We start from the raw sequence: 13,567 nt of genomic DNA, 5'->3' as shown, positions 1-13,567 counted from the left end.
AAGTAGGCAGCACAGATCATGTCCAGTGATGGGTTCCGTGTGGTCAGTCGGCGATCTCAGCGCTTTCTGCTCCTTGTAGTCCGGTCATAATTAGAAAATATTAGAAGCTGAGATGTAATGATTCTACATGACGGGCAAATGGGGGAAACTGGCTGCCATGCTTCTACAGTCCCTGCTACAGATAGGTCATGCTCCGGGGCTGATGCTCCTCCCTGCCAGTACAAGCGGGCATCCTCATTACTGCCATACATCAGTGCTGCCCAAATAATAGAGCTGCCATGGGCAGCCATTGGTCACTGACAGGGCATTAAAGGGATTGTCCAGGATTAGAACACCATGGCTGCCTTCTGCATAGAAACAGCAGCACATGTGTTACGGATTGTGCGGTAGGTCCACCCCGGTGCGAGTGACATTATGAGATCCGCGGTCTGCTGTGCCTCCACCCTCAGGTCCGCGGTCTGCTGTGCCTCCACCCTCAGGTCCGCGGTCTGCTGTGCCTCCACCCTCAGGTCCGCGGTCTGCTATGCCTCCACCCTCAGGTCCGCGGTCTGCTGTGCCTTCACCCTCAGGTCCGAGGTCTGCTGTGCCTCCACCCTCAGGTCCGAGGTCTGCTGTGCCTCCACCCTCAGGTCCGAGGTCTGCTGTGCCTCCACCCTCAGGTCCGAGGTCTGCTATGCCTCCACCCTCAGGTCCGAGGTCTGCTGTGCCTCCACCCTCAGGACAGGACTAATTATCCACATGAAATGCATTTGTGACTCAGGCGTCAGTAACATCTGAGTAGTCCGGAGTTCTTACCTTTTCATTGCAGCAGGTGTGAGTCATCCACCGGCTTATACTTGATGTTCTCCATGCGTGCCCTGAATACCTGGCGCCAGCCTATCACCAGGTAGCAGGGTTACTGCTTTGTGTAGGTGATAATTAAAAGGGGTTTTCTCAGTCTTTTTCATACATATTTAACATTCCAACATTCAGAAGAATGGGGAAATGGTTTTCCCCGCCGGGCGGTCCACCGCGCCTCAGGACAGGACGGACACGAATCACTACCTGGGAAAGCTCCACATCAGTACTGGATTCTGCATGAAGGTTCCCTCCCTACACGGGGCGTTTATTTATAATGCCACTTAGTTGTGAGCACTTGAGGGAGCCAGTACGACCCACACAACCTGCTTCACACGTGCGCCATTCTTGAGACGCACGAATGTATAAATGAGATTACATCTCACAATATCACGTAGCCAAGCCATCCCCAGGAATCCCATTTCCTAAGAAGACCTCCAAGGATGGGAATGGGATGTTATTTGGATATGGCACATCATCTGGGCACTATGTGGTAATATTATGTGGCTTGTATATGGCAGTAGGAGCTTGGTGATATTTTATGTGCCGGATTGTCTTTGCACTATAGTGTGTAATTATATGGGATGCATATGGCAGTTTTATGTACAGTGATATGTGGGCGGTATATAACGGTATAATTGTGGCACTAGAAGGCTGAATTAAATGGTCCACGTATGGCAGTATTATCATGGTGCTATTATGTACTATCATTGCATGTATGGTGTCATTATGTGGGCTTTATATGGTAGTATTAAGATAGCGGTACATAGTAAAAGTGTCTGGGCTTATGAGGTAGTATTATATAGCAATATGTGGACTGTAGAAGGCAGAATGAACGTGGCAGTACATGGTGATATCATGTGGGGTGTATATGGCGGTATATGTTTTGTATAAATCGTGGCACTATAAGGCTGTAGTACATGGACTGTACATAGCAGTATGGTCAGGCTGATCATTGCACTACATGGTGACATTATGTGGGCAGTACAGGCAGTATTATCAGGGCGTCAGGGTGATATTATTGGGGCTACAGAAGGTCGGGCTCACACCAACGGGTTGGATTCGGATTTCTGCAGCAGAAGAGCTGCAATCATTCGAGGAAAGTAAATATAAACGATCGCAGAAGATTGCGAATGGCAGCGGTTTTCCCGCATGGATGTACGCATATGCACACCGCATCGACTGTGCGGAAGAACGATCTGTCGCTCCTCTCCAGCCGGCATTCCGGCTTTTCTACTTTGCTATGAATGTTAATTGTGTATCGGCGACGGAACCCTCGCATCCGTGGACTTCGCTAAAACAGAGCATTCTGTGTTCTTTAAGCCTGCGGAACTCGCAATTTGTATCCACAAATGTGAAGGAAAAGGCGAAAATATGTGCCTTTCGAAGCCCGTTTACCGTGGATCTTGTGAGCGGGCGGCGATCGCGGAATCTGCAATTAAAATCCGTTTGTGTGAGACCCGCCAAGGCTGCCCTTACACTGGCAATAAAATTGCACGATTTTGCGACATGAGTGAAGATGCAGTATAAGGGCGCCTACCCACTTGCGTTGCCGATTTTCGCGCGTGAAAAACGCGGCGTTTTCGCGTGTTTTTCGCGGCCTGTTATTGCGCCGTTTTTTGCAGCCCTCCATTGACAATCATGGGTGCATTAAGAGAAAAATAAGGACACATATGCAACTGACAGTTCCTATGTGAAAAAACCGCACGAAACGGAAAAAAAAACCCCAGATAGACAAGAACACATTCTATACTAATTGCTCTTGAGAAAAAACGCAAAACATCGCAGGAAAAAAAATCGCCAGTGGGTGGGCGCCCTTATGGGATCCACGCTCTTCAATGGCTTCCTTCATATTTGCAATGTTTTCACTCATGCGATGTTGCGAGAAAAAAAATTGCAGCCTGACCGATTTTCTGCGTTTTGCTCATCTCCCATGTTTCCCTCTGAAACCTCCATTTTATCGCAGCGCAAGGTAGGAGCTCGCAGGGTAACATTCTAAAGTCCTACTGACTCTCACGCCAAAAACTGCAGCGGCAGCCATGTTTGTGAGAGAAAGCAGCGCTGAGGCTCAAAAACCACGAGAAGAAAGTTGCAATTTTGCAGCGATTTTCTGGCGGCGATGTTGCGATCAGCGGTGTGAAGGAGCCCCGAGGCAGCAGTATCAGCACGGTGTGTACATATGACGTGCGCTAGATATGGCAGGATTATCTTAGTCACAACCGCCCCCGCTCTACTTTCCGTTCTCCGCCGCGGTTGAACAGAACGCCGACTCTCGGCCACCAGAAGGAACGCGACTGCTGAACTCTAGCCAATCTATATATACAAAATTGAATGTATGTCTGTATGCGTGTCTGTTTGTCCTTTATGCGCTACTACACCATTCATCCGATCGCCATGACACTTTGGGAAGTTGCTGAGTACACTCCTGGGAAGATTATAGGCATAGTACAACTATCCTACGATAAATGGCGCGCGTGCGCGCGTCGTCGACAGTTACGACCCCCACGTAGATCGTTTGATTTCCATCACTGCCACTAATTCTCTCACTTCCCGATGTTGTAGAAACATGTAATTTGGCTCGAGCATTGATTATGTCATAAATAGGAAAAGCTAATGGGAACAAACTCGATTATTCAATTCTAATCGCAAAAGAATTAGCATCCAAATTTTACGTACGGAATGTAATTCTCTCACTTCCTGATGTCATGTGTATATATATATAAATGAATGTCTGTTTGTCCTTTATGCGCTACTACACCATTCATCCGATCGCCATGACACTTTGGGAAGTTGTTGAGTACACTCCTGGGAAGATTACTGGCATAGTACAACTATCCTGCGAGCGTCGTCGACAGTTATGCCCCCCAGACAAAGATCGTTTGATTTCCATCTCAAGCACAAAAGCAAAAGGCATTACAAGCAACGGGAGGCGTGTTCAACTACAAGATGATGCATCCGCCGAACGTATCACAAGACAATTGCTGGATATTGAGAATGCTGAGGTAAAATAAAAGCTGTGCTGTGATTGGTTGTTATATATTATACTGAGGTAACATGAAAGCTGTGCTGTGATTGGTTGTTATATATTATACTGGGGTAACATGAAAGCTGCGCTGTGATTGGTTGTTATATATTATACTGCTGAGGTAACATGAAAGCTGCTCTGTGATTGGTTATTATATATTATACTGAGGTAACATGAAAGCTGTGCTGTGATTGGTTGTTATATATTATACTGAGGTAACATGAAAGCTGTGCTGTGATTGGTTGTTATATATTATACTGCTGAGGTAACATGAAAGCTGCGCTGTGATTGGTTGTTATATATTATACTGAGGTAACATGAAAGTTGCGCTGTGATTGGTTGTTATATATTATACTGAGGTAACATGTGAGCTGCGCTGTGATTGGTTGTTATATATGATACCGCTGAGGTAACATGAAAGCTGCACTGTGATTGGTTGTTATATATTATACTGAGGTAACATGAAAGTTGCGCTGTGATTGGTTGTTATATATGATACCGCTGAGGTAACATGAAAGCTACGCTGTGATTGGTTGTTATATATTATACTGAGGTAACATGAAAGCTGCGCTGTGATTGGTTGTTATATATTATACTGAGGTAACATGAAAGTTGCGCTGTGATTGGTTGTTATATATTATACTGAGGTAACATGTGAGCTGCGCTGTGATTGGTTGTTATATATGATACCGCTGAGGTAACATGAAAGCTGTGCTGTGATTGGTTGTTATATATTATACTGCTGAGGTAACATGAAAGCTGTGCTGTGATTGGTTGTTATATATGATACCGCTGAGGTAACATGAAAGCTGTGCTGTGATTGGTTGTTATATATTATACCGCTGAGGTAACATGAAAGCTGTGCTGTGATTGGTTGTTATATATGATACCGCTGAGGTAACATGAAAGCTGCGCTGTGATTGGTTGTTATATATTATACTGAGGAAACATGAAAGCTGCACTGTGATTGGTTGTTATATATTATACTGAGGTAACATGAAAGCTGTGCTGTGATTGGTTGTTATATATTATACTGAGGTAACATGAAAGCTGCGCTGTGATTGGTTGTTATATATTATACTGAGGTAACATGAAAGCTGCACTGTGATTGGTTGTTATATATTATACTGAGGAAACATGAAAGCTGCACTGTGATTGGTTGTTATATATTATACTGAGGAAACATGAAAGCTGCACTGTGATTGGTTGTTATATATTATAGTGAGGTAACATGAAAGCTGTGCTGTGATTGGTTGTTATATATTATACCGCTGAGTTAAAATGAATGCTGCACTGTGATTGGTTGTTATATATTATACTGCTGAGGTAACATGAAAGCTGTGCTGTGATTGGTTGTTATATATTATACTGAGGTAACATGAAAGCTGTGCTGTGATTGGTTGTTATATATTATACCGCTGAGGTAACATGAAAGCTGCACTGTGATTGGTTGTTATATATTATACTGAGGTAACATGAAAGCTGCGCTGTGATTGGTTGTTATATATTATACTGCTGAGGTAACATGAAAGCTGTGCTGTGATTGGTTGTTATATATTATACTGAGGAAACATGAAAGCTGCACTGTGATTGGTTGTTATATATTATACTGAGGTAACATGAAAGCTGTGCTGTGATTGGTTGTTATATATTATACTGAGGTAACATGAAAGCTGTGCTGTGATTGGTTGTTATATATTATACCGCTGAGGTAACATGAAAGCTGCACTGTGATTGGTTGTTATATATTATACTGAGGTAACATGAAAGCTGTGCTGTGATTGGTTGTTATATATTATACTGAGGTTAAATGAAAGCTGCGCTGTGATTGGTTGTTATATATTATACTGAGGTAACATGAAAGCTGCGCTGTGATTGGTTGTTATATATTATACTGCTGAGGTAACATGAAAGCTGCACTGTGATTGGTTGTTATATATTATACTGAGGTAACATGAAAGCTGTGCTGTGATTGGTTGTTATATATTATACTGAGGTTAAATGAAAGCTGCTCTGTGATTGGTTGTTATTTCTCTTACCGCTGAGGTAACATGAAAGCTGCGCTGTGATTGGTTGTTATCTAGATATATAAAAACGAATGTATGTATGTATGTCTGTCTGTCTTCGTAGCAACGCGTGAGGGGTAAGCTAGTTTACTAATATTTTTATGTTATTTACATTCCGGGTGGAAAATCCCTTTAAACAAGAGACAAGCCGGCCGTTGACGGAGCGCCGCACCATATAGCAGCAGCTCATGAAGCTCATTACTTTCTCCATAAGTCTCATTATTTTGGATTTGGAAAAGCTGCAATCTGATTGGCTATTAAGGGGACGTGTTGCTCTTATTACCAATTAGGGTTGTGACCTGGCCGGTAATCTCTCCTGAAAGCGGTGCTGCTATTTCATTTTTATCTATTAGAGCTAAAAAACAATTGCCTGCATGGAGCAGCGCCGGCCGGGCAGAAAACAGCGCTTTCACGTAACTGAGGACTTGTCCCGGCGCCGCCCGCTGAATGCACAGAGAACCCTAGACTCCTCCCTCTAGAGTCTGCGCTGAGGCTTATGGGGGTCACTATTACTACTGGGGCTACAAAGGTTAGGCATAACTACTAGTTAGGGCCACTAGAATAGTTAAAAATATGCGTTGTGATAAGCCACACCCCTAACCACACCCTCGTTTACGTTGGACGGTATTTCTTTCTGACACAAGAATACGACTCGATTACCAACCAATCACAATTTAGCTTTTGTTTTCTGAACTGCACTGAGGGGGGGGGGGGGAACAGGCTGGTTGCTAAGGGCAACGGGGAGGCAAGATGGAGGGATGAGGCACAAAAAAGAGGCGATATAAAAACCAATCAGAGGCCAGTATTGAATTTTCAGTGATAAATGCAGGTCCCAGAATGAAGGAAGAAGTAGTTGGTCATGTCCGCTGGCGTTGTATATATCCCAAAATGGCATTAAATCTACCATCGCCACTCAAAAAAACACACACAACCCGATAGACAAAAACATAAAACAGTGATGGGGTCAAAAAATGGTAAATAAAAAAAAAAAAAATCATTGTACTAAGTTAAAGGGGTTGTCCCGCGGCAGCAAGTGGGTCTATACACTTCTGTATGGCCATAATAATGCACTTTGTAATGTACATTGTGTATTAAATATTGGCCATACAGAAGTTATACACTTACCTGCTCCGTTGCTGGCGTCCCCGTCTCCATGGCGCCGACCAAAGCCTTCTTCTGCCTGGATTAGACGCACTTGCGCTGTCTGCTTCTTCCGTCCCGCATGCGCAGAAGACCTGTGCGGCGCGAGCTCGCCGGAGCGAGACAGAAGAGGGCAGACAGCGCAAGCGCGTCTAATCCAGGCACAAGAAGGCTTTGGTCGGCGCCATGGAGACGGGGACGCCAGCACCGGAGGGGTAAGTGAATAACTTCTGTATGGCCAATATTTAATACACAATGTACATTACAAAGTGCATTATTATGGCCATACAGAAGTGCTTACCCCCACTTGCTGCCGCGGGACAACCCCTTTAATAAAAACTAGAGAATTTTGGTATCACTGAAATCACATCGACCTGCAGAATACAGAGAAGGCGGCATTATACAGGCGTTACCGCTGGAAAATACACACTGTCCCGCAAAAAACAAGCCGTCATACCGCGACGGAACCGCAGAGATACTAAAGAACGAGCCATCATACAGCGACGGAACCGCAGAGATACTAAAGAACGAGCCGTCATACCACGACGGAACCTCAGAGATAATAAAGAACGAGCCGTCATACAGCGACGGAACCGCAGAGATACTAAAGAACGAGCCGTCATACCGCGACGGAACCGCAGAGATACTAAAGAACGAGCCGTCATACCGCGACGGAACCGCAGAGATACTAAAGAACGAGCCGTCATACAGCGACGGAACCGCAGAGATACTAAAGAACGAGCCGTCATACCGCGACGGAACCGCAGAGATACTAAAGAACGAGCCGTCATACCGCGAAAGAACCGCAGAGATAATAAAGAACGAGCCATCATACCGCGACGGAACCGCAGAGATACTAAAGAACGAGCCGTCATACCGCGACGGAACCGCACAGATAATAAAGAACGAGCCGTCATACCGCGACGGAACCGCAGAGATAATAAAGAACGAGCCGTCATACCGCGACGGAACCGCACAGATAATAAAGAACGAGCCGTCATACCGCGACGGAACCGCAGAGCTAATAAAGAACGAGCCGTCATACCGCGACGGAACCGCAGAGATAATAAAGAACGAGCCGTCATACCGCGACGGAACCGCAGAGCTAATAAAGAACGAGCCGTCATACCGCGACGGAACTGCACAGATAATAAAGAACGAGCCGTCATACCGTGACGGAACCGCAGAGATACTAAAGACCGAGCCGTCATACCGCGACGGAACCGCAGAGATACTAAAGAACGAGCCGTCATACCGCGACGGAACCGCAGAGATAATGAAGAACGAGCCGTCATACCGCGACGGAACCGCAGAGATACTAAAGAACAAGCCGTCATACCGCGACGGAACCGCAGAGATACTAAAGAACGAGCCGTCATACCGCGACAGAACCGCAGAGATACTAAAGAACGAGCCGTCATACCGCGACGGAACCGCAGAGATAATGAAGAACGAGCCATCATACCGCGACGGAACCGCAGAGATAATAAAGAACAAGCCATCATACCGCGACGGAACCGCACAGATAATAAAGAACGAGCCGTCATACCGCGACGGAACCGCAGAGCTAATAAAGAACGAGCCGTCATACCGTGACGGAACCGCAGAGATACTAAAGACCGAGCCGTCATACCGCGACGGAACCGCAGAGATACTAAAGAACGAGCCGTCATACCGCGACGGAACCGCAGAGATAATGAAGAACGAGCCGTCATACCGCGACGGAACCGCAGAGATACTAAAGAACAAGCCGTCATACCGCGACGGAACCGCAGAGATAATAAAGAACGAGCCGTCATACCGCAACGGAACCGCAGAGATACTAAAGAACGAGCAGTCATACCGCGACGGAACCGCACAGATAATAAAGAACGAGCCATCATACCGCGACGGAACCGCACAGATAATAAAGAACGAGCCGTCATACCGCGACAGAACCGCAGAGCTAATAAAGAACGAGCCGTCGTACTGCGACGGAACCGCACAGATAATAAAGAACGAGCCGTCATACCGCGACGGAACCGCACAGATAATAAAGAACGAGCCGTCATACCGCGACAGAACCGCAGAGCTAATAAGGAACGAGCCGTCATACCGCGACGGAACCGCACAGATAATAAAGAACGAGCCGTCATACCGCGACGGAACCGCAGAGATACTAAAGAACGAGCCGTCATACCGCGACGGAACCGCAGAGATACTAAAGAACGAGCCGTCATACCGCGACGAAACCGCAGAGCTAATAAAGAACGAGCCATCATACCGCGACGGAACCGCACAGATAATCAAGAACGAGCCGTCATACCGCGACGGAACCGCAGAGCTAATAAAGAACAAGCCGCCATACCGCGACGGAACCGCAGAGCTAATAAAGAACGAGCCGTCATACCGCGACGGAACCGCAGAGATAATAAAGAACGAGCCGTCATACCGCAACCGAACCGCAGAGATAATAAAGAACGAGCCGCCATACCGCGACGGAACCGCAGAGCTAATAAAGAACGAGCCGTCATACCGCGACGGAACCGCACAGATAATAAAGAACGAGCCATCATACCGCGACGGAACCGCACAGATAATAAAAAACGAGCCGTCATACCGCGACGGAACCGCAGAGATAATGAAGAACGAGCCGTCATACCGCGACGGAACCGCAGAGATACTAAAGAACGAGCCGTCATACCGCGACGGAACCGCAGAGATAATGAAGAACGAGCCGTCATACCGCAACGGAACCGCAGAGATAATAAAGAACGAGCCGTCATACCGCGACGGAACCGCAGAGATAATGAAGAACGAGCCGTCATTCCGCGACAGAACCGCACAGATAATAAAAAACGAGCCGTCATACCGCGACGGTACCGCAGAGATAATAAAGAACAAGCCGTCATACCGCGACGGAACCGCAGAGATAATAAAGAACGAGCCGTCATACCGCGACGGAACCGCAGAGCTAATAAAGAACGAGCCGTCATACCGCGACGGAACCGCACAGTTAATAAAGAACGAGCCGCCATACCGCGACGGAACCGCAGAGATAATGAAGAACGAGCCGTCATACCGCGACGGAACCGCAGAGATAATGAAGAACAAGCCGTCATACCGCGACGGAACCGCAGAGATAATAAAGAACGAGCCGTCATACCGCGACGGAACCGCAGAGATAATGAAGAACAAGCCGTCATACCGCGACGGAACCGCAGAGATAATAAAGAACGAGCCGTCATACCGCGACGGAACCGCAGAGCTAATAAAGAACGAGCCGTCATACCGCGACGGAACCGCAGAGATAATAAAGAACAAGCCATCATACCGCGACGGAACCGCACAGATAATAAAGAACGAGCCGTCATACCGCGACGGAACCGCAGAGATAATGAAGAACGAGCCGTCATACCGCGACGGAACCGCGCAGACAACAAAGAACAAGCCGTCATACCGCGACGGAACCGCAGAGATAATAAAGAACGAGCCGTCATACCGCAACCGAACCGCAGAGATAATAAAGAACGAGCCGTCATACCGCGACGGAACCGCAGAGATACTAAAGAACGAGCCGTCATACCGCGACGGAACCGCAGAGATACTAAAGAACGAGCAGTCATACCGCGACGGAACCGCACAGATAATAAAGAACGAGCCATCATACTGCGACGGAACCGCACAGATAATAAAGAACGAGCCATCATACCGCGACGGAACCGCACAGATAATAAAGAACGAGCCGTCATACCGCGACGGAACCGCAGAGATACTAAAGAACGAGCCGTCATACCGCGACGGAACCGCAGAGATAATGAAGAACGAGCCGTCATACCGCGACGGAACCGCAGAGATACTAAAGAACGAGCCGTCATACCGCGACGGAACCGCAGAGATACTAAAGAACGAGCCGTCATACCGCGACGGAACCGCACAGATAATAAAGAACGAGCTGTCATACCGCGACGGAACCGCAGAGATACTAAAGAACGAGCCGTCATACCGCGACGGAACCGCAGAGATACTAAAGAACGAGCCGTCATACCGCGACGGAACCGCAGAGATAATGAAGAACGAGCCGTCATACCGCGACGGAACCGCAGAGATAATAAAGAACAAGCCATCATACCGCGACGGAACCGCAGAGATAATAGAGAACGAGCCATCATACCGCGACGAAACCGCACAGATAATAAAGAACGAGCCGTCATACCGCGACGGAACCGCGCAGACAACAAAGAACAAGCCGTCATACCGCGACGGAACCGCAGAGCTAATAAAGAACGAGCCATCATACCGCGACGGAACCGCAGAGCTAATAAAGAACGAGCCGTCATACCGCGACGGAACGGCACAGATAATAAAGAACGAGCCGTCATACCGCGACGGAACCGCAGAGATACTAAAGAACGAGCCGTCATACCGCAACGGAACCGCAGAGATAATGAAGAACGAGCCGTCATACCGCGACGGAACCGCAGAGATAATGAAGAACAAGCCGTCATACCGCGACGGAACCGCAGAGATAATAAAGAACGAGCCGTCATACCGCGACGGAACCGCAGAGCTAATAAAGAACGAGCCGTCATACCGCGACGGAACCGCAGAGATAATAAAGAACAAGCCATCATACCGCGACGGAACCGCACAGATAATAAAGAACGAGCCGTCATACCGCGACGGAACCGCAGAGATAATGAAGAACGAGCCGTCATACCGCGACGGAACCGCGCAGACAACAAAGAACAAGCCGTCATACCGCGACGGAACCGCAGAGATAATAAAGAACGAGCCGTCATACCGCAACCGAACCGCAGAGATAATAAAGAACGAGCCGTCATACCGCGACGGAACCGCAGAGATACTAAAGAACGAGCCGTCATACCGCGACGGAACCGCAGAGATACTAAAGAACGAGCAGTCATACCGCGACGGAACCGCACAGATAATAAAGAACGAGCCATCATACTGCGACGGAACCGCACAGATAATAAAGAACGAGCCATCATACCGCGACGGAACCGCACAGATAATAAAGAACGAGCCGTCATACCGCGACGGAACCGCAGAGATACTAAAGAACGAGCCGTCATACCGCGACGGAACCGCAGAGATAATGAAGAACGAGCCGTCATACCGCGACGGAACCGCAGAGATACTAAAGAACGAGCCGTCATACCGCGACGGAACCGCAGAGATACTAAAGAACGAGCCGTCATACCGCGACGGAACCGCACAGATAATAAAGAACGAGCTGTCATACCGCGACGGAACCGCAGAGATACTAAAGAACGAGCCGTCATACCGCGACGGAACCGCAGAGATACTAAAGAACGAGCCGTCATACCGCGACGGAACCGCAGAGATAATGAAGAACGAGCCGTCATACCGCGACGGAACCGCAGAGATAATAAAGAACAAGCCATCATACCGCGACGGAACCGCAGAGATAATAGAGAACGAGCCATCATACCGCGACGAAACCGCACAGATAATAAAGAACGAGCCGTCATACCGCGACGGAACCGCGCAGACAACAAAGAACAAGCCGTCATACCGCGACGGAACCGCAGAGCTAATAAAGAACGAGCCATCATACCGCGACGGAACCGCAGAGCTAATAAAGAACGAGCCGTCATACCGCGACGGAACGGCACAGATAATAAAGAACGAGCCGTCATACCGCGACGGAACCGCAGAGATACTAAAGAACGAGCCGTCATACCGCAACGGAACCGCAGAGATAATGAAGAACGAGCCGTCATACCGCGACGGAACCGCAGAGATAATGAAGAACGAGCCGTCATACCGCGACGGAACCGCACAGATAATAAAGAACGAGCCATCATACCGCGACGGAACCGCAGAGCTAATAAAGAACGAGCCGTCATACTGCGACGGAACCGCAGAGATAATAAAGAACGAGCCGTCATACCGCGACAGAACCGCAGAGATAATAGAGAACGAGCCGTCATACCGCGACGGAACCGCAGAGATAATAGAGAACGAGCCGTCATACCGCGACCGAACCGCAGAGATAATAAAGAACGAGCCGTCATACTGCGACGGAACCGCAGAGATAATAAAGAACGAGCCGTCATACCACGACGGAACCGCAGAGCTAATAAAGAACGAGCCGTCATACCGTGACGGAACCGCAGAGCTAATAAAGAACGAGCCGTCATACCGCGACGGAACCGCACAGATAATAAAGAACGAGCCGTCATACCGCGACGGAACCGCAGAGCTAATAAAGAACGAGCCGTCATACCGCGACGGAACCGCAGAGATAATAAAGAACGAGCCGTCATACCGCGACGGAACCGCAGAGATAATAAAGAACGAGCCGTCATACCACGACGGAACCGCAGAGCTAATAAAGAACGAGCCGTCATACCGCGACAGAACCGCAGAGCTAATAAAGAACGAGCCGTCATACCGCGACGGAACCGCAGAGCTAATAGGGCTCTGATACTTTGAAAGGGGAAAGGAAAAAAGTAAATGAGAAAATGAAGAA

At 48.0% G+C, this 13,567-nt stretch overlaps 1 protein-coding gene across 1 annotated transcript; it reads left to right on the top strand.

Moving 5' to 3' along the window:
* Positions 1–336: 336 nt before the first annotated feature.
* LOC136613194 (trichohyalin-like) lies at positions 337–13,200 on the top strand. Its single transcript, XM_066594031.1, has 7 exons — positions 337–386; positions 7,449–8,240; positions 8,298–8,660; positions 8,718–9,710; positions 9,810–10,844; positions 10,944–12,146; positions 12,246–13,200. The coding sequence occupies exons 1-7, from the start codon at positions 337–339 to the stop codon at positions 13,198–13,200; spliced, it is 5,391 nt and encodes a 1,796-aa protein (XP_066450128.1).
* Positions 13,201–13,567: the final 367 nt, after the last annotated feature.

The sequence above is a fragment of the Eleutherodactylus coqui genome, chromosome 2, assembly GCF_035609145.1.
Source record: "Eleutherodactylus coqui strain aEleCoq1 chromosome 2, aEleCoq1.hap1, whole genome shotgun sequence".
Classification (NCBI taxonomy): domain Eukaryota; kingdom Metazoa; phylum Chordata; class Amphibia; order Anura; family Eleutherodactylidae; genus Eleutherodactylus; species Eleutherodactylus coqui.
Note: the sequence above shows the minus strand (reverse complement) of the source record. Positions and strands in the feature narration are given on the sequence as shown.

Excerpts from the sequence above, each read along its gene's own strand:
- LOC136613194 (XM_066594031.1), top strand. The coding sequence starts at position 337 with ATGGCTGCCTTCTGCATAGAAACAGCAGCACATGTGTTACGGATTGTG. Across the intron at positions 9,711-9,809 it reads GAAGAACGAGCCGTCATACC|AGATAATAAAGAACGAGCCG; the intron begins GCGACGGAACCG and ends ACGGAACCGCAG. Across the intron at positions 10,845-10,943 it reads AAAGAACGAGCCGTCATACC|AGATACTAAAGAACGAGCCG; the intron begins GCGACGGAACCG and ends ACGGAACCGCAG.